At 45.3% G+C, this 26,576-nt stretch overlaps 1 protein-coding gene across 2 annotated transcripts in view; it reads left to right on the top strand.

The window, feature by feature from the left end:
* The window catches only part of mcu (mitochondrial calcium uniporter), a 54,868-nt gene that overhangs the window by 21,906 nt on the left and 6,386 nt on the right, over nucleotides 1–26,576 (top strand). The window contains exons 2-4 of one of the 2 annotated variants that reach the window (XM_071897957.2): nucleotides 1,459–1,572; nucleotides 23,296–23,359; nucleotides 26,065–26,235. In XM_071897957.2, coding sequence (XP_071754058.1) covers nucleotides 1,459–1,572; nucleotides 23,296–23,359; nucleotides 26,065–26,235 — 349 coding nt within the window. The remainder of the gene's footprint in view (nucleotides 1–1,458; nucleotides 1,573–23,295; nucleotides 23,360–26,064; nucleotides 26,236–26,576) is intronic. The other variant, XM_071897958.2, reaches the window with a different exon arrangement.

A 26,576-nucleotide genomic window follows, 5' to 3' on the forward strand; every position in this document is an offset into this window, starting at 1 on the left:
TTCATTTTTAAAACCCTGTCTAAAAATCCTATGTCAAACACAATTATGAACAAGGGAAATTATAGTTCATTTAGTGTCCTCAGCCTATCTTCTCAAGCATTAGTTTTGCCTGTTTGCAGTTACTGATAGTGAGAGCTGGGGAGAGAATCCTGAGTGCCGGTTATGACAGCGTGTCTCCATGGCAGCTAATGTGTGAGCTTGGCTTTTCATGAACCTCTGTGCAGGTAGGCATGCTGAAAAGTGAAGATATTCTACCAATTAAAATTCTCACTTAAGGTTTGCAGTGAAATAGATTTATCTGAGAGAGAGAGAGAGAGACTAAATGTTTCGTTTTGTATTTTGCATACTACTGTACATTTGGGAGGTGTTGGTGGGTCTTTTCGCCTGACCTTTTTGGTCATTTCTGCATACTGCAGAGTGCCGCCTATTAACTGTGATCAAACCTAAGAGCCTGTTAATGGGGCATTGAGAGGTGACCTGTTGACATGGCAGCAGTGGCCGTGGTCAGAAGCCATAGTGAGACCCGGCAGGCCAAACCACTCCAAATATACGGGTCTAATCTGAGTAGCTATGGGGTGCTGTTGCTGTTCACAGTGTATAGGTGCTCTCAGTGTTTAGGTGGTAAGTGTTTCCCACCTTATCTCCATCTTATCTGTCCTCCCTTCAGCACCAGGAGGCAGAACATCAGGGCGCTTACACTAACTTTGAAGGTGAAAGTATTTTAGGAATCCCAATCCACCATGACCCTCTCTCATCCACCCACCTACACACACACACACACACACACCGTAACTCTCTATCTCTCTCACTGGCACACACACACACACACACAAAAAAAATGCATGCACATACACACACACACAGTTTAAATCTGTCTCCCTCTAAACAAACGCACACACAAATGCTTACATGCACACATCCAACAACGGTGTTTTTTGCTTTTATTTCCCCTGAAGTGTGACACCACCAGTCATGTTGTAGGAAGGGTAATTCATAGATAGTGGGTCTAAATAACCTGGTGTTAATCCTGGCTCGGGGATGGAGCAGCTGCAGGCTGGCCAGCTCTCTCATCACTGACTGACAGCCACAGCAGTGGAGGCTCCCTCACACACACCTTCCCTAGTGTACACAGGACGCTGCTTTTGATATTTCTCCTACGCTGCACGCACAGTCCTGACCACACAGTGGGTTTGAATTGAAATGAAAAAGGAAACTACCCGCGCCCATGACAGGAATAGAAAATAGAACAGTATTGCCACTTTCACGCTTCACTATTTTAAGCCTCTTTTTAGCTCATAGGTCCTGATAGTGGCTTTTTTGGAACATAGCAGCACGAGGTCTGCTGTTTTCCAATTCTGTCGTCGTTATGCCAGACAGTTTGTTTCCACTTTGAGTTAATGATGATGAACCCAACATGACGTTTCTGTCTGTCTGTCTGTCTGTGTGTCCTCTCCTCAGCAGGAGGTGCTGTCTGCTCCTTTCCCCCACCAGACTGTCAGGAGAGCACATGGCCTACGGTCAGCAGCCCACTCCACACTCTTCACCCAGCCGCCCACTGCCCTGTCTCCACAGGTTAGTGTGTGTGTGTGTGTGTGTGTGTGTGTGTGTGTAAAAATCTTTTCTGTGGAATTGAGAGTACTGGGTTGCCTCATTTTGGACATTATTGATTTTTGGGCAATAAAGCCTCTAAAGCAAACTCCACATTTATTAGGATCAGGTGTGTGTATGTGTGTGGCTAGTTGGATGGGGACAACAAGGGAATCCAGAGGACTGTAGGTTATTATTATATTGACGATAGCTAGCTTCAGCATCGTTGTGTTTAGAAGCACTCATCTGATGCGCTCGTCACCCTATTCAAATTGTTTCAAAGTCATTTGAAGGGTCAGTCACAAAAAGTGATGCATTATTAGACCAAAATCTGTTTGTCGGATATCAGCAGTCTGTAAAACCTTCAATGTAACCTGCCTCACTCTGCCTTAAGGAGCTGCTAACTAACCTAAAAATTTCAATAGAATGGGTCTTAATGGAGAGTTTTATTCTCCCATGATGATCTGAATACTGATTCAGAAACTTTTCTGCCCGGAAAGAATAAAAGTCTGTGGGGAAACGCACAATTCTTGTTATTTGAAAACAAAAATTGTCATGAGAATGATCAAAATTAAATATACAGGAAATCAGCACAAAATATTGGCTATTGTCAGCTTCATTTAAATTAATTAAAATAAATGAATTAAATTTCATTTTGCATGTTTCAATTTTAATTAAAAATCATTTAAATAATATTGGTATTAATGTCAGCCTTCAAAACCCCTGTCAGTTGAACCCTAATGATTATCTGCAACAGTCCCAGTCAAAACGAAGTTCACCTGTCACTGTTTTAACTGGGAATAATCAGTTGTTATTCTTTATTCTTCTGTAGAGCAGTGATTAGCTTGCAAGGCCAGTTTGGGGGAAAAAGTTCAAATAGTTGATGAGGTCACTGGTTGGCAGGCTTTTGATAGAGCCATTACCAGGAGAAATGTATTCAAATGTATTCAAAAATCTCTCTGTTCAAAGCAAAGTATCCACTGGGGTGTCATTGCTTTGATTCAGTTTTGTTGATAGGGTGCACGCACAGCAGTGCATCAAACCATAATGCAGCCTGCAAATCAGCGGTTTGACGAGAATGTTGTTGTATTGTAAACGCCATCAAGTTTCACTGATGAAATGTGTCATGTAATGGCGGAGAACAAGCTGTTTTGTTGACACATGGCTTGGATATAAAAGCAAAACTATCAAACGCGTTCCACCAAGTCATTCACCACATCACTGCTGTGTGCCTGCTGATAAACAAAACTTACTGGATTTGTATGCATCCCAAATAGTATTGGAAGTAATGCTCAGTGCCACATGGGTGGGTGGGGTTTATTACATCAGGAATTGAATTTGTGTCAGGTGATTGATGGTTTTCTAAACTTTCTGGTGATTAGTTTGTAGTCCTGTGCTGCAAACCCACCCATTTGGTACTGCAAACATGTGCAAAATAAACAAATTATCAAAAAAAAAAGCAAATTATACATGTTACACAGAGAAAATTTCACTTGGAATGCATGGTACTTGAGCAAGTTGACATAAGGTGCGATTTGTGAGGAGAATAGTGGAATTGGCGTAAAAGTTTAAATTGGATTTTCAACCAACTTCAGATCTCCTGGGAAGTTTGAAATTACTATAAAAGTGTGTGTGTGTGTGAGAGAGAGAGAGAGAGAGAGAGAGAGAGAGAGCATGTGTTTGCATGCGCACGCATATGTGTGAGTTCAGTTGGTTCCTACACGTGTCAGTCAAGGGCTTGGATGACACTTCCACAATGTTCTCATCACAAGGTGTCATGCCAGCGTCCTTCCAATAGAAGACAATAACCAGTCATAAGATACGGCAGAAGGACCTCAACACTGTCACTGTGTCCTTTGTCCCTTCACCAAGTTGGCAGCGCAGCTCCATGCACTTGGTATTCCTGCGAGTAAGGGCCAGCCAGAATCCAATAAAGCAGATGCATTATGTTAAAAAGATCAGCTCAAGGTTAAATGTGTATATTTTTCAGCAGGAAATGCGCTCACTCCACCAACAAGCTTGCATGGAATGAAAATTTTATGATGAGAACAGGATATTTGTTCCTTGAGTGCTTGCAATCCTCCTGCTGTGGACAGCAGTGCATTAGCTCATCTTCCTTTTCTATGTGTGTGTGTTTGTGTGGGTGCGTGCGTGGGCGTGAGTGTGCACTCTTGTGTGTGTGTGTGTGTGTGTGTGTTCTTTGTGTTGGTGCATGTGTGTTTATATGTCATTAGGCTATATGAAATGGAGAAGGCAGGCAGGGGATTGTGCAGGGTGGGGGTTGGTTGCACAGTGAAAAATGAGGAGAGGCTTCCCTGGGACTGTGTTTACATTTTACTGCAGCAGGCTCTCCAGGAGGAGGGACGTTGGTTGAGCATGGGGGGGATGGTGGGTGAGCGAGAGCAGAGGAAACGCACGCGCTGTCGGGAAGTGAAAAGATCAGGCTCGGGTCGTCCTAGCGAGGCCTTGTTCGCAGCAGGACTTCCCGGTTGGTTGTTTCTTCCCAACGTGGCGAAGCAGCAGAGCCGAGCAGGAGCCAGTCGATACTCCTGAGTGTCGCCCTCCCTGCCCCCGCCGCCCCCACGGGGAGAGCTGTTTGTTCAGAGGGAAGGGGCAGGAAGCAGAGATAGGAGGCTCGGCACTAGGACTGTTTGATTTTCCAGCGCTTGCCGTCTCTACCTAGCATGATATGCATCAGCAAAAGGGGTGACATCGTGCACAAACTGAGAATGAGGCGCTCTCTTCGAAAAACTTGTCAGTCCGTCCTCACATGGACGTCAGGCATTACCTGCCGCGCTGCTTGACATTTGTTTATTGTGTTTTTCTCAGTCGATACTTCCTTTTATCTCCTTCCTTTTCATCTCATTGACATCTCTCTCTCTTATTCCTGCATTGCTGCAGCAGAGGCACTCGTCTCCCACTTGGCAGAGCCAGTGCTCCCTCCCTCTCTCTCTCTCTCTCTCTCTCTCTCTCCTCTCTCTCTCTCTCTCTCTCACTCTCTCTCTCTCCCCCTCCCTTCCTTCTTCCCTCTGTCGTCCCCTGGCATTCATCAGTTTGGCTGCAGTTTCTCCCAAGGCCTGACGGGTCAGGGCTGCAGTCACACACACACACACACACACACACACACAGAGCCATACTCGGCAGCACTATCCTCACATGGACCTCTCAACCCATCTGCCACTCAGCTCTTACAGATGGGGGTGGAGGCAATTTGGAGAAGTTGTCAAATCTCACACAGACACATGAATAGAGAAATCTAGATGAGGAGGAAGCAAGCTGTTAGTTCCTTATCGGAAGCTGGCCAATTTATGCAATTTGTGTTACCCCATGCCTCTTGTGCATTATAGTACACACGATTAAATGGCATGGGATGTGAGGAGATAGATAAGCGGATTGGAAGACGCCTGAAAGAGGAGGACTGAAACTGATAGGAAATGTGGTAGCAGCAGTTAAAGATGAAGTGATGCTTCTCCACTCCACAGTGTGGAGGAGAAGCGGATGGTGTGACAGAAGTCCATAGAGCTTTGGAGCAAGACACAATAGACAGGCACTTTGAACCTGTTCTCTGGCTCGTGTCTTTACCCAGCTTTTCTCTGTGTTAAAAGGATCTCTGCTTTTGCTGACAGAGGGAGCTGCTCTGTCTTGTACCCTTCTTCCTTAAGGCAGATTCATTCTTCCCAGAGCAGTCGTTGGTCAGAAAAAAATGATATGTTTGGTCAGTTCAAGCATTCGAGGGGTGATTTTGCCAGTAGACTGACTTGGGCAATCCCACATTTGTCCAGTCACTGGCAGATGGGTGTAGCTGAAGAATGGAATGAGTCTTCCTATTCACACAGCTCAATGTACTTCACTTAAATGTGATAAGGTGGTGTGAGGTGGCCATTCACTGAAAACAATGGCAGTTGTGTTCACCAGGAGGCAGGCGAAAAAGTTGTAAAAAAAAAAAAAAAAAAAAAAGAAAGTTTGTTGCACTGCACGCTATTTAAATGACGTATTGAAGTGCCCAAACAGATGTAGCAGACACTCTTTCTCCCCAAAAAAACACTTCTTTTTGAGGCATGAATTCCCTTTAACGGTTTTCTAGAGTGCAATTCTCTCTCTTGCGCTCTCTCGCTCCTTCCCTCTCTCTCTCCCTCTCTGTTTCCATTTCTCCCGCTCCCCCTTCTCCTTTTATGGCATCAGCTCAGCAAGAGTTTGTGCCGTACCGTCCATTTAGGCTGATTGACCATAAACTGCGTGGAGTAGCTGGTCCAAACTCATAACTCATCCCACAATTCCCAGTCTGTCCGGGTTAAAACGGGATTCTGTTTTAATGTTTTCACACCGTATTCCCTGTCAATAGTCATTTAAAAACTTGACATATTTTTAGTCATATAATATAAAAAAGGTGTTTGGAGATGCTCTTTGGAAGATTGTAAAGGCTCGGGTCAAGTTGTTGACGCACGCAGTGTCCCTTATATCCGCTCTAAACAAATCAACAATCATTCTTGTTTTTATAGGGTCATATAAACCTTGCCCTTTCCCGGTAGTTCATGGGTATTGGGACTGATTGTGCTTTCTCTAGTCTCAGCTACAGTCGCCTCGTCCTTGAAGACGCCTCTCGACCTGCGTATATGGATATTATTATAACCCTGTTTGCCCTCTAACACACACACAAACACACCGTTCTAAATTACAGGCATCAGCCGTCACAAGGACGCCTCTTCTCCCTCCTTAATCCCAGTGAATTTTTCATCAGAGATTAACCCAAAATTTTCAAAATGAATTACAGTTTAAAATGAGATGAGAGAAATTGGCCAGTCCCACAAGCAGATTAACCTGCCGACCTATCCCTTCGACTGGCTTCTCATTGGGTGTGCTGTGTACATTAGGTGTAGAGATTGAGTGTGTGTGTGTGTGTGTGTGTACCAAGGGTGTGTGCAGTTTACTTCAAAGGACGAGGCAGAGGCTAACAATCAGAGCTGATAAACCGTCTCCTCTGGCTGTTATTTAAACAGCAGATTGATATGACTCGCCTGTTTGTGCTGAAGGTCTCTCCTAATTTTCTTGAGCGCACTGTCCTGGCTCCCCCACTGGGGCAGAGGTGGACAGAGTGAGTGTTGATTGGTGGCCCGTGGCAGCTCATTCTTTATTTTTTCCCCTTTTTATTTTCTCCACCTCTCAAGGCTGCTGGGGAAAGGGAAGGAGAAATAAATGAGGGAGAACACAGTCTTCTGTTGGCTGATTGTTTTTTAGGTGCATCTCTATAAGAGTCGGGCTCTGTGAGTTCATTTGTTCGCTTGTTTGTTTGTGCATTTTGTGCGTAACGCTTAGAGGAATTATGGTTTGTTTAGGCTACAAATCCCCAGAGCCCTGCACAAGAGAAATCCAGCATGCACTCATACACCAGACATTATGGCAGAAGTCAAACAAGCATCAACCGACTGGAGGCTGGTGTTCTGAACATCCACAAACCAGGAAGTAGCTCAGAGAACACATGAATTAAATATTTTGTTCAGATGTTCTCTTAGTTACAACAACACGGTGCTGCCACAGTGGAATTTTTAAAAGTCAACATAGTTTCACTCACTCCAGTCGTGCATACCCTCGGCATCCAGCCCTCCACCTGAGGACCTAAAAGGCACCAGCACAGTTGTTCAGCATCATTAACACAGCTGGAGATTGGCATGATGTGTCCATCCTCCAATCCTTGTAGTATCATTGAATGTTCTGAATGGCAACACAGAGTATGATGGGACTCCTCACAGCTGCCAGCTATCAAATTTTAAAGTGTGTCATTTGAACTTTTGAATTTTAAACAGCTGATATCATGAGGGAAAAGTCGAAATCAGTCTTTTGTCTAAACCGCTCCAGGCCAATGCAGTGATGCTGGGTCGAGGAACTGGGTTGAGAATTAAATTTGGCGTTGAGCTTCTTGCCTCCAAGTCAAATTGATTAGCACAAGATGGATTCCATTATGACACATAGATCTGCGATACTAGTGGGCTTAGTAAAGCTTAAAACTATGTGTAAGCCTGTCATGAAGCTGAGATACCATCACTGTGTCTAATTGCGTTATCGATCTATTTGTGTGTGTGTGTGTGTGTGTGTGTGTGTGTGTGAGAGAGAACCTTTCATGGATATTGCATGGATAAAATCACAGCAAAAGAGAGATTTTGGTTTATTTACACTTACATTTTCAGACTATGGGCCTGCAGGATGAAGTGCTGAAGGTGGGAGTAACTTCCTTATTTGTGAACAAACTAGTGAAGTTGTGATAAGTGATGGAGGATGTTAAGATGTGGCAGTCCTTTGCCACAAGCAGTTTTTGAGGGTTTTTTTTTACTTGACCGCAGAGATAAATATCTGCAGCAATATCGGATATTGTTAATTTTCCTCCCTTATTTTCAACATTGATATTGGATCCGAACACCTTTCCGTGGATCCAAAAACCTTTGCATGTGCATGTGCGTCTGTGTGTATTTACTTTTCACTGCATCGCTGAGATTGATCAGAAAATCAATGTGAAGAATTTAAGGACAAAGCACTTTTCCTTGGTTGACATTATCTGTGACATTTTCTGCCAGACCATCTTTAATCTGTTTGAACAATCCTATTGATCTTCACGTCTTAAACTTCCATTGATTGTAATCGTTAATAGTGCCCTTCATTCACCAAGTCATCATTATTCTGTAAAAGTTTAGGATATAGTCTTAAAGGGACAAGCACGTAATTTGTGATGAAGTGCAGATTGGTGCAGGTTATGTGACAAGTGGTATCCTAAAGTAGTATACTTGTTTAGATTGTGCAGTCACTAATTAGGATGTTCATGAATAAGCCTAATCAGCGATCTGTTATTTAGGCCTATGCTTGACTCTTTTCAACATCAGTCAATGTTATCAAACTAACAGATTCAATTTGTTCTGGGGCATAAAGTTTGTCTTAGTATCTTGGTAAATGACCATGTTAAATATTATAATGTAAACATTCTGTCCTTACTGGGTTCAAGAGTCAAACTGTTTGGATCATCTGCCAACCACGGGATCCCCATATGAAAGTCTGCTGCCCTACAAAGTGAGCTAAAGTACCAGTGTGGCTGCCTGTGGTACTGTATCTCTGTATCCCACTGCTCTATATGTGCAGTGGGTGTTTTTTGGGGTCTGACCCTACCAACCGACAGAGTGACTTGTGCTAACTGCTGGTCGCAGCTAAAATTTCACCCATAGATACTCTTTCACTGTTGTATATCATCAATCTGTGGTGTTCAGTGCATTCCAAGAGTTATTTCGTGATCAAATGTTGTAATTTACTTTTTTGGTGAACCCACTTTCCCTCAACCTGCCTCGTCTGCTTCTACTTCACTTTAGTGATTTCCTACGTTTCCCAGAATGAGGTTTGACAACCTCCAGAGAACGTGTGTGAACTTGTTCTTTCAATCCAAGGTGGGCGTATGGGCACATAAATAGCTTTGATCATTCAGCTGTGGGTTTTGGTGGAGTGAGCAATAGCGATGGCGGCCTCGCCCCTTAATCAAATGCAACATGTCTTGTGGCTGTGTTGCTTTCTGGTCTATTGAGGTTACTGTCAGTCGTAAAATTAGTATCTCAGCCTCTTCTACCATGGATTTCTCCCTATATGATTGTTGAACATCGGTGCAAAATGGTGAGTCTAGAAAGAAGCCCTTGCTCTTTGATTCTGAGGGGCTGACACCAAAACCTGTTGTTTACTGTTTATGTTTCAAACTCCGTTGCTGCTCTGAAAATATTTCAATGTGATGTCAGGTCGTGTACATTTGGCCCGTTATCCAATGGAATGGAATGAGAAAAATACACCACAAAAAATTGGTCAGAAATGAAAGGTACTGAATAACTTTTATTAACAGTGTTAAGGTGTTTTAGGGTGGATTTATACTCTAAGTGGTGCCATCAAAGGAATTCCTTTAGCAGCTTTTGTAGCATTCCAGATATCACCAACGATCAAGCTGTGGCCTTGCTGTATCTGCGGCCCAGCGATGGCTTGACGGAGGTGACACCGCAGGGCGCCGTTTTCAGAAAGACCGTAATGACATTGGAGCTATTGAACCTCTAATCTGCGCCGTGCACTGCAGTGACCTCTGGAGATTAACCGAACGCACATTTTATTAACATCTTTTACAAAATCAGAGAAACATTTTGCTGCAAGGTGCTTGAGGCCATTCGCGGAAAGCAAGCCGAGCCGCAGCGGTGAGACTCTGAGGGAGCAAGATGGGGACGACTTGGCTGCCCTTGTCTGGGCTTATTCACCCACATCCATCCTATATAGAGCCCCGCAGGAGGGGGGGGGGGGGGGGGGGGGGACGGGGACGATGGAGGTAGAGTGGTGAAAGAAAGATGGAAAATCAAATCACATTCAAATTGGAACGATTTGTGGAGGAAAGATAACGCAATGAGAGGAATACTAATGATGAGGATGGAGATATTGTAAATGGCAGCACAACGATGGAGAGATATGGTAATAATGTTTTCATCAGAGCCATAGGCACACAGGGAGTTGGGGAGTATGACTAGCGGAATGCGATTTCAGGTCATGATAAGGCCAGAGACAGGAGGAAGAAGTGGAGGCGAGGTGAGTGAATGGAGAGATGGGAGGACGGGGACAATCTTTTACAAAGTCAGCCGACTCTTATTACGCTCTCCGCCGCTTCCCCAGTGTGTGTGTGAGTCAGGGCGATGTGTTTGTGGTGATTCGTAAAGCTCCCGGAGCAGGGACGCACCGCACCGCATCGCATCGCACGCATGAGGATGAGTGTTGCTGCCCAGGACCCTCTGACATCTGAGAGCCTGGCTGTCTGCTTATTGGACTGCTGTGACTGCCATTCCCTGAGCCCTGCAGGTGGGAAGGATGATAGACGGTTCACAGACTGGCCCACTTTCCGCAAACGGTCCAGGGCCTGTGTGAGAGAGTGCTGCTCCCCGCATGGCCCTACGGCAGAAGACCTGTGAATATTTGATGCTTGCTGTGAATGGCCCTGAGTCGAGCCTCCGCCTTTATGAACAAGTCAGGCAACAAATAGGACCCAACAGGACCTAGAATCCATCTCTCTGAAAATCAATCTTTGTAAAATCCTCTTTACAGTCCTTCACTAGTAGCCTATAGAATTTCTTTTCAGTACTGACTTGATTTTATGTAAACTAGACCAGGGCTGCAAAGAACTATTTCGGTAATCGACGAATCAAGCAGCTCAAAATTCAAAGCTTTATTGAGTTCTCACGTCTTTGAGGAGCAGGTGGAGGTTGCTCTCTGTCAAGACTTCTGCCAACTGAGGAGAAAGTCATCCATACACCTTTGCTACTAGGAAGACGACAGTAGCAAACGTCATTATCATAACTGTATGTTATGGTAGAATAATGTTGTTTTACGTGTTGATAACATAGAAATTCATGAATGAATTTTATTCAATAATGTCATGCCTGTAAATGCCATGGATTCTCTGTGTGTACAGATAGGGTGAGAGAGCACATGAGTTTACGAATTCGACTTCAGTCTTCTTCCTTAACATGGTGTATTTTAGTTATTTTCCTTAATTCAGAATTAGAAAATCTCCTCACATAACTATTCATTTTTATGAAAAGGTTTTGTGTGGAGATCAGAGCTATCAGTTATTGTTATCCTCTCAGGTTAACAGAGCTATCAGCACAGCTTTCAGCTTCAGATATCATTGATAGCCAGGTAGCATAATACTCGACAGTTTAGTTGTAAATGGTGCAGTGCTACTGTGGAAGGCCGTTCTGTTCAGATTTTGCACTCTGCTGCATCGTTGGGTTTGGATTTTAAATATTCCTAGACTTTGTTTTGAATTGGTCTAAATTTTTTTGTGAATGTCTCGTGGGTTTGGTTGTATTTTCAGCCACATTCAATGAGGGAAACGTCATCTTTGTCTCTCTGCTGCATGTTGGCCAGCTAGACATTTCAGGCAGTGCTGTCAACTAACACGTCTTTTACATTGTGTCATTGACTGTTAATAAGGACTATAATTTATGCATACAGCCTGAAAGAAATCCTTATCACCGCATTTGCATAATCCATTTTGTCGATTATGTCGACTAATCGTTGCAGCCCTAAACTAGACATCATCATTATAGTTCTAAGAGTTGGTGCCATAGAGGAAAGACCTTGAATGAAGTCCCTGTTAGGAGAGCTGGGTGTCACTATGCTTTCTATGACTCCCTTTACATTTGGCATTAACATGCGTTTAGGGTGATCGGATTGTAATCGGGCAAAGTTTAACCACATGAAAATACAGGTACTGTAGTCTGATCGCCCTGTCAGGGACGCATTTGGTCACATTAACAACAAAGCGTAAATGCAATGCATCTAAAATCCTCATATAGGAGCTGCATAAACGTAAATAACCGGGCTTGTCAGGATTATCAGGATACTTGTGGACGGGGAACAAACGAGACAAGGTGATAAGTCAGATAAATCAGATTTCAGTGTGTATACTGGAGACACATTTTGATGCCAGGTGTAAATATAATCCAGCTACATCAGATCTAGTGACGATCTGGATACAAGAAGCATATCATGCCATGTGTAAAGGGGGCCTATGAGTCAACCTCTGTGGTGCGCACTCCTCCTTAAGAGCCCCTTAACTACTTGAACAGAGTGTCTAGTCTGTTTCCAGGCAGCGTTCATTAGCCTAGTTCTAGCCTGGGCATGTCTGCATGCCATATGTCCATGTGGATCATGCAAAGTCAAACTCTGACAGACTGGCTGACTCAGCCAGGGGGTCAGAGTGTTGTTATTCTGTGGATTCAGTTTGCCAGACTTTTTAGTTTGTCTATGGAGTATCCCAGGATAACGCTAGGCAGCAGACTGATGGTTGAACGCTGACCTCGATAGGATGGAGCATTGACTTGCTGTGCATTTACAGTGGGTGCTTTGAACTTTTTACTTTTGCAATCCAAGTCTAACCCCATGCACTGAGGCAGTGTTTCGACGACTGTGCATGTTCATGGCCTTGTGTGTGTGTGTGTGTGTGTGTTCAGGGCATGGGTCAGAGGAAAGGGACTCTGATGGGAGGGAATGTTCTCGAAGTTCTTCAAAAGGAACTTTCCCAGGCGCAGCTCCATAAATAACAGCAGACGCTTCAGGAGGAATTCATGGCAGCCTGTGAAATACTGCATGCTGCCCTGAATGTCACCTTACATCCTCTCAAAGAGCAGAGACTCGTCACACATCCGGTCTAGTTGCTGGCTCAGGTCTGAATCAGGGGAAGATACCTTTTGACCATTTACATTCGTTACTGTCATATTGACTAATAGTGTGCAGTTTATTACAGCTACCATACATCCTGTCACTGCTGTCAACACTCAGAGGGAGGATGTATTGAGTGTGTTTTACATGAAAGGGGACATTTGCAAATTAACTAATTATGTTTGCTTTAAATTTGGACACAAACAGAGTGATCCCTTGTTTTCTCGTGAGAATTAGCTTCGCAATTTAGATCTTTTATTGAAAATAGATTTTTTTAGACCCCAGGTATTCCTGTGTGTATGTGTGTGTGTGATAGAGAGAAAGATAGAAAGAGAAAGAAAAATAGAGATAGCTTGCAAGGGATTTGAGGATGTCCAATCACTCAAACACAATTACGATTGTAGCACAGATATTATATCTCTACAACATCATGTACTGTTTCTACTCCAGTGTGTTTATGTGCATGAGGAACAGTGAGAATTTGCTTATATGTATCTAAACCTAAGGGTCTTGAGTAGCCTTGGTATTGTCAGACCAAATCTCTTAAAATGTAATTTTAATATAAAGATTTCCTGATCGATACACTTGACCTCCAGCCATCCAGAAGCAGTCTGACCATAATGGATTGCTCCAGTGCCTGCAGGTTAATAAATCATCAAAGTGTCACCATGGGTCTGTCCTATTAGTCCGACAAAACTGCCTCCTTCTGCTCATCGCTCACTACCATGCTTAGGAAAAAATACAACTGCAACCCACATCAACATAAATAGTAGCCACCTGGCTGCCTTCGAATTTTAAGTTGACATTTTCACTGACAGGTTTTCACAGATTTTTTTTTTGTCTGAATTGACGTTTAATTAACCAAAGCTTCAACTGAACAGGCCCACTGAAAAGCTTGGTACCTTAATTCAAACAGACAAGAATAACAGTTTAAATGAACTTGATACTGGTTTTATTGATTGCCCTTATGCTGTATGGAGCACCTGTTTTTACAAAGGAAACTCAATATGTTGAGAAATACATAAGCCAAGTTGTGACCTGAACAGCAAGATGTTTGAACTTGTATGGCATAATAAATACAAAATAAATAATTAAATTTGCCTTCATAAGATGAGTTAAAAGGTACAAAGTTTCTCAAGTGTATTTGCCTCTTTGCCAAAATGCAACTTGGGGGTCGGCTTATGAAAGTATGGCAAGAGAAGAAGGAGCAGAGGGGGAAAGTGGAGCATCTTACACCCTTCAGCATCATAGATGAGACATAAATTGATGATGACCTAGTACTAATGCATTTGCTCTAAACAGAATTTTTTATTGAATATGGATTAAAATAAAAATGGTCATAAACTTTGAATCTTGAGGGGAATATTTTTAGCCATAAGAATCCCTCTAAATGTTGTGTTTTAATGGACAAATTATGTCACACCTCAAAAGCACAGCGATTTGTTGGACTATCCTGAGCCCAAACATTTGTGTAATTTACTTACTTATTTAATACGGCTTTATAAAGCAGTTTCAGCAGGAACAAGAGGTGCAGTGTTGTGAGAAACGCCCAATTTTGTGGGCAGAGAGGAAAGGAACTTTGAAAGAGGAGAGGACAGTAATGTCACATCCAGTCAGAAGTGGGCGAGTCAAACATGCACTGTGGGATCAGGATTGCTCTTTGCTTAGTCTCTCCTGCGTGAGTCAACATAATTTGTGTTTATGTCGTGCCCCCAAATGTGACGAGCTCTGTCCTCACTTTGTTGTCTTGGAGAGAAACGGGGAAGTAGTAGAGAAGGAATGGGACTTTATCTCTACTGCTCGATTCAAAACAAGTGTTTTATCTCCCTGTGTATGATTAATGTATCTAAAAGCAATGTGGAAGGAGCAAAATGTTGTTTTACTCTCAGCGGTGTACTTGCAAAGAGAATAACTGAAATGCTGGTGAGTATAGATAGCAAGCTGCTCAATACAGTGGTGGTGGTGGGAGGAGAGAGAGAGAGAGTGAGAATGAGTGAGATTTGAACAGTGCTTATTCAGCAGTATTGATTGATCTGTGATATGTGTGATGTGAAGGAGCTGCGGGCCTCTACCTTATTACCCTTTTGAGGCTTAATCAGGGCTATTAGGATCACCGGTAAGATCAGTGTGTGTGTGTGTGTGTGTGTGTGTGTGTGTGTGTGTGTGTGTGTGTGTGTGTGTATATGGTATGCGTGTGCAAGGCTGGATTTGCATGCATTCCTGAGATGCTACTACTGCATGTCAGATTGATCCTTTGGTGAGTAGTCTGAATTATTTGCAAGAGAGGGAAAAACGAATAAAGCTGGTCAAAGTGAAGAACTAAGATGAAGGGAAGCAGATAAAAGAGAGAAGAAAAATGAATGAGTCGCCGGAGGGCATGAAGCAGTTCCCTGCCTCATCTAGTCTTCTAGGTAACGGGGCAGAGCGTTGCGTGACCCGCACTGAAATTAACACAGACACCAGCGGCTAGTGCCATCTGGCGTTATGGGCAATCAGAGGAGGGTCACACTGTGCCGGCAGACTGACCACACACACACACACACACACACACACACACACACACACATATATACACGCTTATATGCATACATTAGGCATGCAAACATCACTTTCAGCTCCTACGCAGCTCTCATCTCAACAATAACCTGAGGAAGCTGGAAAATGCAGATGTGGTTTGAGCGTGCGGTGAGCATTTCACAACATTTGCAATTCTGCTTCCCGGCCGGACCCCGGTGCCTCGGAGAGCAGCGTTCGAAGCCACAGCGGCCGATTGCTGTCTTCTAAGGTGAGGCGTGAAAGCCTGGGCTGCTGTTCAATAATGCATCAGATTCCACCGCTGTTGGTCCCTGGGAGGGGAGGGGAGGGGAGAGAGGGGAGGAGAGGTGGGGGTGGTTGGGGTTTGGGGGTCCTCCCAGTACTGTAGCCCGCCTGTTTGAAGTGGCCTGCTCCCTAAAGCCTGTGTGTCATAGAAATGGATTCCATCATAGCTGAGATCTTATCCTGTGGATTAAACAGGCCATGAGCGAGCATTAATTAATCAAAGTGTCTCCACGGTCTGAAAGGCAATTTATTGAAATGGAATGGAAGATTAAGCAGGAATTATTTATAGCTCGCCGTAACTGGTGTGGTTTTTGATGTTCGAAATAGTCTAATCACAGAAAGGTTGTTTTCATTGTCAACTCTGCAATGCAGTGGAGGGATCAGACTGGTACATGCTTTTGTGGGGTGTACGGTGCTTTGTCAGTTTCCTCTCTATGTGTGAACAGAGATTGTTTAAGACTGTGGCATTCAAGAATGGGACGCTGCAGATTGCATATCTGTTAATAGGTTTTACCAGGCGAGGACAACAGCGGCGCGAAGAGACAGCATTTTCTTCATTACATAAGCTTGTCGCTGCTGAGGCGGAAGAAATGACAGAGTGATTACTGTCACACTGTACTCAAATCCGCCTTTTTTTTTCCTGTAGCAATCGCTGTGTGCTCGCCTTATCTAGGTGTATGTGAGCTTTTCTCTGAAGGAACCGAGAATGCATGTGCGTGCATGGGATCGTGAGTGCATCCGAGGGAGCGCATGTGTGGCTTTTTCTACTTAAACCCACAGTGGGGAGGCGTGGGCGGCCAGGAGCTGAGTGGACAGGACCTCGCCCCCAGAGCAGAACGGAGAGAGGAAGATGGCACACGGTGCAGCAGTGAGATAGAAGACGGGCCACATCAGCTGTACCGCACCGCCACATCCTGCCCTTCACATACCAGCTATATACTTTGTGGAGACATGAGACATTTTTTTAACCCTTTTCAAAACACTTCTTGTCAGTCTGAGGGAATTCAGACCTAGCATTGCTTGTATTGCATGCAAAGGCAGTTGTGATAAGTCTAGATGGGGATGAAGGAAGGATGCATTCACTGCCCGGCAAAGTCCCTAGAAGTGCTGGCCGTTGCCAGTCCTGTCATCTAGACCGGGTTTGTATTGATCTAGTCCAGTGTGTATTGCCGTTCTACATACAGTGACCTCCCCCTGACCCTACCTTGACCATGCGCTCCTCTCCCGGCCTTGTCTGTCATGGTAGCATGATGGAGCACCTCACCTCTCCTTGACCTTAGACATTATCTCAACGATTGGGCCACTGGGAAATGGATTCCAGCTCTCCTGATTGTAAATCTGTCGTCACGTCATGATTTGTACCAGTAAGAGGAACTGGGAATAAAAGATTTGAGCGTGCCTCATAAGGGTGCGTTCAGATGACGTTTAAAAAACGCAAGTCTGCTGTGTGCAGACTTGAGAAGCGCTTTTATTTAGGTTCAGTGTTTACACGGCTTGAAATCATTGAAATCATAAATATCAGCGGTAGCCGCCACCGCCAGGCTCATCTTTACTTTCAGGTTGTGATAATCCTTCTGGCGATCCACGAGGACTTTTCTTCTTTCGTTTCTTCTTCGTTTCTTCCTTGTTTGTTTTGCAATCACTCACATTTATAATCAGTGTTGATTGGTCCACAGTGGGTGACTTGCGGCGCTCCCAACACTTGCTCCTCACAAACGTAGAAGCAGTTTCAACTACGCGAGGCGCTGTGCTTTGGCAGAGGAGAGAGCGCTTATCTCCTGAACAATCCCCTACGGAGGCCTAATAAAGGATCAAACGTATATAGCTTATGCGTGCTGCGATGCCTAGATTGCATCTGTGCATGCTTATGTCTGAATGAGTGTGTGGCGTGTCCTGTAGGGACGTGTGTGTATGGACCTGTGTATCTGTATGATGCTGTGTGTGACTACCAATGTTATCTGGTCCATAGCCGGGGCGCAGGACACCACATTACCAAGTAGATGGATGTGGTTTCCGCTCCCCCAGAGGGCTCCACGAAATAGGAATTATGTCAGTGACATTATTCCTCGGCATTGCTGTCTATAACACACTGACGCACACGCACACACACACACACACACACACACACACACACACTTTATACCATGTTCTGCCCCCTTCTTTTCCCTGCAGCGTGTCTAGAAATAAAAGGATGTGTTCTGAGGGAGAAGAGATTTTTTGAAACTGCTGTGTCATTTTGTGTGTGTGTCTGTCTGTTCCTCTGTCCAGATCCAGCCAAAACAACTAAGCCGAAAAGAAGCGTCCGGTCATAAGCGTGTTTAGCACAGTGGGTGTTATATAGAAAACTAATGGACATAATAAGCCGTCCTACATTTTGGGGCTTCCTAAGGATTTTGCTCAGTGGCGCAGAAAGCCTAAAATCTGCCCATTTCTTTATATGCCACCTAGCTTTTCTCTGGCTGTAGAGCCATGGCTGTAGCTTCCATCCACCCTCAAGTCTCTACTAACGGATTATGAATTTGAGTATGTGCCAGAAGAGAGGAGGAGGAAGCTAATAAACCTTACAAATTTCTCCACATAAATAATTTGGGCAAAAATGAGTCTTAGTTCATGAGTACATGAACATCATTATGTTGCAGGCATTCAGCATAGCAAAGGGAAACGGCTGCAAATGGGGATGGCATTGTTTTCAGGCAAAGCTGCAGCAGTTTCACGCTCACAAGTCGCGTGCCAATTCCCGCTCCCAGGTGTATTTGAATGTGTTAGTGGAGCGGTTTGTTCTGAGAGCTGGCACATGTGTCTGCGTGTTGAACCATCATTACCGGTCATTCTGAGGATGAGGCTGATTAATTTTTACTGCAGATCGATGCCATGCCCCGTGCTCAGGTTATTACAGTGTGTGTGTGTGTGTGTGATCATTGTGTAGGGAGCGGAAAGGACACAATATTTAGCGCTTTATAGTGCAGAGCCCAAGCTGCTAGTGTAGAGCCTCGTGTTTTGCCTTACTGTATCATGGTGGCATTCATTTTCACTGTCCACACTACTGCATTCAGTACATTGAATGGGAGATTTTAAATGGAGGTAGGTAATTAATTAAAGGAGCTTGTAATACACACACACACACACACACACACACACACACACACATACAGTTGGGGTGAGATGAAATGCAGTGGAAGTTTCAGCGCAGTGCAGAGGAGGATACAGAGCAGATCAAACATCAGGATTCAGTGTGAGAAAGAGAGAGATGAAGGGAGGGAGGGGGAGAGGGGAGGAGGGGGTGACGGTGAAAGCGAGGGGCAACCCCCCTTTCTAGACGAGGGATTCCTTTACTGCAGTGATCAGCAGTTCTCCCACCCCACCCACCCACCCAGTCTACCGTTCCTCTCCTCCCCCTCCCTCCCTCTAGATATCCTCACACTCACGGCTTACTCTTTCGCTTTTTATCTCCCTCCCTCCCCTCCTTCCCCTCTCTTCCTCTCTCCCTACCTTCCTCTGTTTCCCTTCATCCCTCCCTTCCTACACCTCTCTCTCTCTCTCTCTCTCTCTCTCTCTCTCTCTCTCTCTCTCTCTCTCTCTCTCTCTCTCTCTCTCTCTCTCTCTCTCTCTCTCTCTCTCTCTCTCTCTCTCTCACACACAGTATAGTCACGATTCAGAGGGGAGGGCTGTCTGCTGCAGGGTACAGTATATGCAGCACATGGTTAGAAACGCACGTACACTCGTGACTCGCGCCGTTTTACTCCAGCCTTCATTTATCTCTATCGCTCCCCTGCTGCTGTTCGCTCCTCCATTTATCCCTCCATTCTTTCACCTCCTCCATCCCTCCAACCCCCCCCACCCTCTCTCTCTCTCTCTCTCTCTCTCTCTCTCTCTCTGTGTACAGCTTCCCAGTCTTCCTCTGTACCCTTCTCTTTGTTTCTCTCTCTCTCTCTCTCTCTCTCTCTCTCTCTCTCTCTCTCTCTGCCTTTCTCTCTCTCTCTCTCTCTCTCTCTCAGCCGTATGACATTGATTCCAAGGTTGCTGTGCTATTGACTGCTGCTACGCTGTTAAATATTTCAGGCAGCATTTCAGTGGCTGTGTGCCGAGGGAGAGGGGGGCTTCGCTCAGCCGCTCTGCAACTACCGCTGACAAACAGACTGGCGAACAGACGGGTGGACACACACACACACACACACACACACACCACGTGCAAACACACACATTTACGCATACATGTATACACACACCATACATGCACACAGATGGATCTACGCACATATACACACAACGCACGCACACCCAGTCGTACATTCATGCATACATTGATACATACAGACACCACTCACGCATATGTTTGTAAGGCTGCACTCTCTGAGGATGCGTGGGTTGGTGTTGGTGATATTGTGGGTATCCAGAGGAAATCTTTCCTCCTGGCTTGAAGCAGCTGAAGTTAATGAATGGGCTAAGCAGTGTTGGACCGCTCTCTGCAGGCTGCGCAGTTATTCCAGGCCAGCCAGAACGCCTTTCTCAGCACTATCTGATCAGCAGCCTAATCACTGTTTGGGCTCTACTTAGTACCCTGGCCATGGGACGGTAATCGCTATGTCCTCATTTGGGGGACACACACGCACACACACACACACACAGTCCCCCATGGAGAGATCCCAGTAGCAACATTCCCTCATTTGCTGCCTGTTTGCTGTCAAAAACAAGAGTTTCACAGACCCGATGCGTGCACTGAGACTACTATATCTCACACACAAACACACACACACACCTGTGATCCCTGTGGTGGTGTTCAGTCTACAGTGGAAGTCATTATAAAAGTCTTCCGTCCTGCATTATTGCTGCAGTGGCAGCAGTAAGCAGCTCTTGTTTTAATATTTTCGGAGTAACTGGTTGCCTTGCCGTTCCCTGTGTTTGCTGGTGGTGAAAGAGCACAACGTTTGAATTTGCCAGACGTTTCCATTTCCTCTCGGGGGCGCAGCGAGAACGCAGCACTAGTGCAGTGAAAACTCAGCAAGGGCTGCATCTGGATACCCGCTGAGCCTCAGAAGGGTGTGGATCAAGGAAGTGTTGCATTGCAGGTGCCTAGCTCTCCTGGCTCTGTACGCTGGAGGACCATCTTCCTAGATAGAGAGAGAGAGGCAGAGCGACAGAGGCAGAGATTCAGAGAGAGACAGAAGCAGAGATTGAGAGAAGAGCTACAGAGTGAGCGTGGTCACGGTCCGGTGCAGATAACAGGCTGGTTAGGACTTCATCACAAATTAACGTCACTACTCATCTTAGTCGAGATCTACTAACAAAACATTAACACACACTGCTGCCACTCCCAACCCCGGAAACTGTTAACTGTGACTGTTTTTGTTAACATTCATCCCATCCGCTTCCTCATTACTCGTATTTACAGCAATCTGGCTTGTTTGGACTGTCCGACTGAAAGCTTTGTCTGTCTGGACTAGACAACAGAGGCTTTGTGATTGGCAGTCGCCTCCGCTGATTGACAGCGAGGACATTTAATCAGCAGCAGTTGACTGGCGGCTGAGTTTGTCTGAGCCTCCTCCATGGAGCTGTGCCTTTTGTTTGATACCAAGATTACAAGTTGGAGCTCTACTGCTGGAGCCACTCAACTTTTCAACAAGTATTTGCAAATTATTCTGAGCATTTGTTTTAACCTGCATGCAGTACTAGATGGGTGCTATTTTACTGTGGCACTAAACACAATTCAGATAGTGTTCAGGTGTCAGTCACAGGAAAGTAGCTTAAATTGACTTTGAAAATCACTAAATTGAGTTGAACTTTCCTGTGATTGTGTAAGGTTTCTGACACTCACCTGTGTAAGCTAAAACAAACTTTAAAAAGTAGCTGCAAATGCTCTCCGACCCAGAGCTATTTTTCACTGATGCACGGGGCCGTTATATTCCCCAAGTCTCAGGCTGCGTCACTGGGCCCTCTGATCAGGCGCTCAGTGGAAAAAATGATTGTGTTTTGGGCACCTGCGCTTCCTCTGTCGGTGCCTATATCACAAGAGTTAGCCAGGATATTTGTGCCGGGCTATGATCAAATCTGAACCAGGCAGCCAGCCCAGACCCAGACCCAGCCTAGCTGTGGTCCTGTTGGCCTCTCTGAAGTCGGCCATTTGCTGGCTGTCGAGCAAGGAGATGCTGTGTGGGGTCAGGCAGCCACAGTGCGTGTGTTAAGCTCAGTGCTACAGATCCAGAACGCAGCTGAGTCAGACAGGTTGCAATGTCAACATGCACACACACACACACACACACACACCTGCTGTCCTCTGAGAGATCTTTGCAGCCTACACTTCGCAACAGCTTGGCAAGTTAATAAGGATGCAGTCATAAAAGAAGAAGTGTGCTTTGAATCTCTGCTGTAGTCTGTTGCGGTTTGGTTGAGTCGGGTCGAAAGAGTTCGTGCACATGTGTATGTTGTAAATATGATATAGTGGAGTTCTGCCCTGAGTGCATCAGACTGGTGTTGCTGAGGTACGTTGGATGTGGAGCGCGGTGCAGTCGGGCCAATTTGAAGGCCTGGAGGGTCACAGTGTGAAAACAGCAGTGTGCTGGCAGGAGTAGGATGCCAGCAGCTGCAGGGTTGCAGAGTGTGTTGCTGGTCTCAGTGAGGGGCTCTGAGCCCACAGGGGAGACTGCAGGCATACATACAGTACATACATACATACATACATACATACATACGCACTGCAGCTTGGGAAATCTCCTGACCCTTATTAAGGAACAGTCGGGATAGAAACGGCGCTTTGTTTTGTGTTGCAGTAGAGGTATATTTTGTCGTGTGCCTTTATCTTAAACTTTCATCACAAAAGTTGTCTTTTTCACCCCTCTGGCGTTTTCTTATTGCTCGATTTCCTTTGTCTCATCCTCACCCACAGCCTTCCCCCTGTGTGTGAGGAGATCTGACAGCCCATCTTATGCCTTAGAAGGCTCGATCTCGGCTCAGCGGAAAACGTGACGAGTTCTCTAATTCAAAACATGTGCAGCGCATATGGACACTCCCCATTTTGCCCTGCTGAAAGCCTACAGTAGCAATAGAAAGGAGGGTTTTCCCAAGCTCTTCTCCTCTGTTCGTCTTCCTTCCTTCCTCCCTCCCTCTCTCCTTACTCACTGTCTGACATGAGCAGAGTGTTTCCTTTCTTGGACTAGTATGCATACTGAACTACATTGTTGTTAGTCAGAGAACATTTGGCTGCCTTCTTACTGTGCCTCCCATTGTGTTGTATTCCTCAGAGTGGTGGTTTTTGTGTCTGGATGTTGGTAGATATAGATGTGACGTGAGAGACTGTGTGCGTGCGTGTGCGCGTGTGTGTGTATGTGTCACAGCATTGTAAAATATTTCCATGAGTGGGCAGCTACAGTCGGATCTGTATGTCTACTTCAGGGTGTGGCTCCCTTCTACCCATGGGAAAAGTTGTGGAGACTGAAATGGAGGGAGCCATTTTGTAACATAATACTTTGTCAGCCTCACAAGTAAATGTTATTTAGCAGTGGAGGCTTAGATATCAGCACATTGTAGTGTTGCTCCAGAGGTTTGGACCCACAACAGCCACGGCATCTCGGGTTTCATGTCAGCAGACAGAGAAATGTTAGATGAGAGGCAGGGGCGTTTGCTACACTGTGGGTGAAGTAACCAGGTTGTTCCCTGTGCTTTCTCTCTTCCTGTCTGCAGGTTTGGAGGGGCGCCCCCTCATGGCAGGGCCAGAGACTGTTGTGTTCCTCTGCTGCTCCAGAAGGTAAGTCTTCACTCCCTCACTGACATTACATGCTGCCCAGCCATTCCAGGCACTGCACTTGCAGCAGCTTAATTTTTTGTTGAGTGAGTCGTTGTTTTAATGCTAATGGGCTAGATTTATTATACATAACATATGAGCCGTATCAGCTTTGAGGTTAAACGCACCGGAAGTTTGGGTTTCCCTTGTCAGAGAAAACCCAAACAGTGTCTGCCCTCTCCGACACAAATGAGGTCTGCACTGGAGAGGAACTCTGCATTGATCAGACTGGGGTGGCTCATTTGGAGTTAACAGCCAGCAGTCATTAATATGGAATCTGTCTCAGGCTAGCATTTGCTCGTCTGTGTGAGAGTCAGTAGAGATGGAGAGCATGAACGGAGGGAGTAAGAGAAAGAGGGACGGCGGCGGGGGGGGGGGGGGGGAGGGGGGGGCTGAGAGGAGAACGCAGCAGCATTGCAGAGCGTGCTGATTTGATTTTAAAGTGGGCTTTAATAGCTGTAACATTAGAGCAGCAAGAGAGGCGGGCAGGCGCAGCATCCACACACCCTGAGCCCCTGTTTCTGTGATGACAGGATAGGAGAGGACGAGGGGAACAGGTGCAGGACGGGGAGAGCGCAGGCACTTGGGGCAAGGTGACAAATTGGGCAAGAGGCAATTTCAGTGATGGAGGAAGCGGGTGCGAAAAAAATGTGTGTGCCTCTGCGTCTCTGTGTCTTTGAGCGTGGTCGAGACACGCTTGAAACGGATCCTGGCCCGGACTCGCCTGTGCCAGCTAAGCTCTTGGTGCGAGCCCAAGCCGAGTTCTGCTGATTCACTGCAGCGGTCGTGAGGAGGAGGCAGAGGTTGTTGGGTGCAGCTCAAGGCAGCCTGGATCACCTCTGCCGTGGGCTCGCAGCCCTCTGTGTTGATTCATCGCTCTTACATTAGGGACCACTCAGCATGATAATGATATAAGCTGTGCAGGCTCATTATAACCACAGTTTGGTTACGGACCAACAGAGCTGGATCAGAGAGTATTTTTATGGCTAGATCAGGGAATATTATGGTAGAAAAATGCAGTGTTAGTGTGCAGTGGCACAGGTGTTTGGGACAGAACTGACACTTCTCTTGGTGATGCTACATCATGGCAAGTACTGATGAGAGCTCCCAAGACATCAATATCACCGCACAACTGTTTTTCTGCACACTAAGGACACGGTGTTGGGCTGTTACGATTTATTATTCCATCTTTCTTTCCTTCAGCTGCAGTGAAAAGCTGAAACTTAAGCGTGAATACATTTCAAGAAGCACCTCAAGGTCTCTTAGACTTTCAAGCACATTGTGTACACGAGCATCATTATGTGGTCTTTTTCGATTTTTAGCCTTTCAATGTAAATAAAAAATATTGATGGTTGGCATCAGTGTATCGACATAACTGTTGTTGGGGAAAGGTTAGCAATATTATACTGTATTGATCCTCAGGACAGTGCAGAGCAGGCTTATTTTTGGCAAAACAGCATGTAGTGTATTTCTGTGTGTGTGTGTGTGTGTGTGTGTGTGTGTGTGTGTGTGTGTGTGTGTAAGCACACTGTTGATATGAGATCTACTCATGTGCGCTAAATATGTGCAGATATCAGGTACTGTATATGGAGCAAACCAGACTTTGGTTGGAGTGAAAATAATTCTTTGTTGTTTGTTTTAACCTGCCTGGCGTACCAGATGGGTGGGGCTTACAGCATCAGGATACTGTCAGATAAGTTGCCAATCACAAAAGAGAATACCAACTTGACTTTGAAATAGTCTAAACTTGAAGGCATTCATTCCAGTGTCCTATTTGGCAAACCCAACCCAGCTGGTACTCCAAGAAGGTTAAAACTAGGCACTAAGAATAATTTGCAAATGCTGTTTGATCTAAGTCTGGTGTGAGTGTAGTGCCTGGTAGATATGGGGAGTTCGGTCTGAGGCTGTGCAGTTGCTGCAGGATTGTTCCCCCTTCTTAGGTCGGCAGCTTTACTGTTGATCTCCCATGGGTGGTGCTGCTGCTGCACTGCCCCCTGCTGGGTCTACACCACACACCATCATTTCCTCAACCAGAATATTGCCTGGCTTTTGGCACAGAGAGAGGGAAACATTAAAGCTATCAGAGCACTTTGAGTATATCACACTCTGCAGTGTTTCTTGGTGTTGGCTGTAGTAAATGCTGTAGTAGTCTATCCAGAAATGAGCCCAGGACTTAACACTGTGATGCTGTTCCAATTTTTTTTTTACCCTTATTTAACCATGTAGTCCAATTGAGATTCAAAAGATCTGGTCAAGTAAGAAGCAACATAACATCAAAGTTGCAGATAAACAACAGACAACAATGTCCATAAGCAAAACTACAGTTAAAATCACATGAGTAAGAAACTCAAAATTCAATATATGAACGTTCAAAAGGCAGTCGCTCGGTAGAAGGGCCAAGACTAAATAGATCTTGACTAAACAAAGAATATACAGCTCCTGATTCAATTTGCCTTCAGAGACCATTCATAACCATTCAACAATGAATTCTGTAAGAGAGACCAGCTCCTTCAGTTTTAAATAAGTTAGCAGTGAGTTCCAATTAGCAGGAGCAGGAGTACACGAAAGCCTTTTGTCCTGATTCAATTCAGACCATAGGATGTCAGTTTCCATTTTCTACATTTGAGACATTTGTCTGACAGCCGTTTTCTTTCCTGCAACCCCCCCAGAGGTGACAGTGGTGTATCAGAACGGGCTGCCGGTGATCTCAGTCAGTTTGCCGTCCAGGCGAGAGCGCTGCCAGTTCACCCTTAAGCCACTCAGTGACTGTGTGGGAGTTTTCCTGCAACAGCTCCAGGCAGAAGACAGAGGCATCGACCGGGTAGCCATCTACTCCACAGGTATGCTCAGAAACCCAGAGACACACACACACACACACACACACACACACACACATGCACCGACACTCACCACTACAGCTGTTTACCCCAGGTAGTTATGTATACATAGGTTGCCACTTGCTGTTAGGTGTTCATCCATTTTCATGTCGACTCTTGTTAAGTGTTCTGGTACTTGTAGCTTTGCATCAGTGTTTAATACCATTGTGCTGACCATGAAATGATATCCCAACCCTCGCTCTGCTCAAATGGATCATTATTCAGGAACAAGTGGTACTCCCAGTGTACAAACGCATCTGCTTTCCCTCAGAGCCTATTTAAATTCAGACAGAAAACAGTCTGAT

Source organism: Centroberyx gerrardi, chromosome 15 (assembly GCF_048128805.1).
Source record: "Centroberyx gerrardi isolate f3 chromosome 15, fCenGer3.hap1.cur.20231027, whole genome shotgun sequence".
Classification (NCBI taxonomy): Eukaryota; Metazoa; Chordata; class Actinopteri; order Beryciformes; family Berycidae; genus Centroberyx; species Centroberyx gerrardi.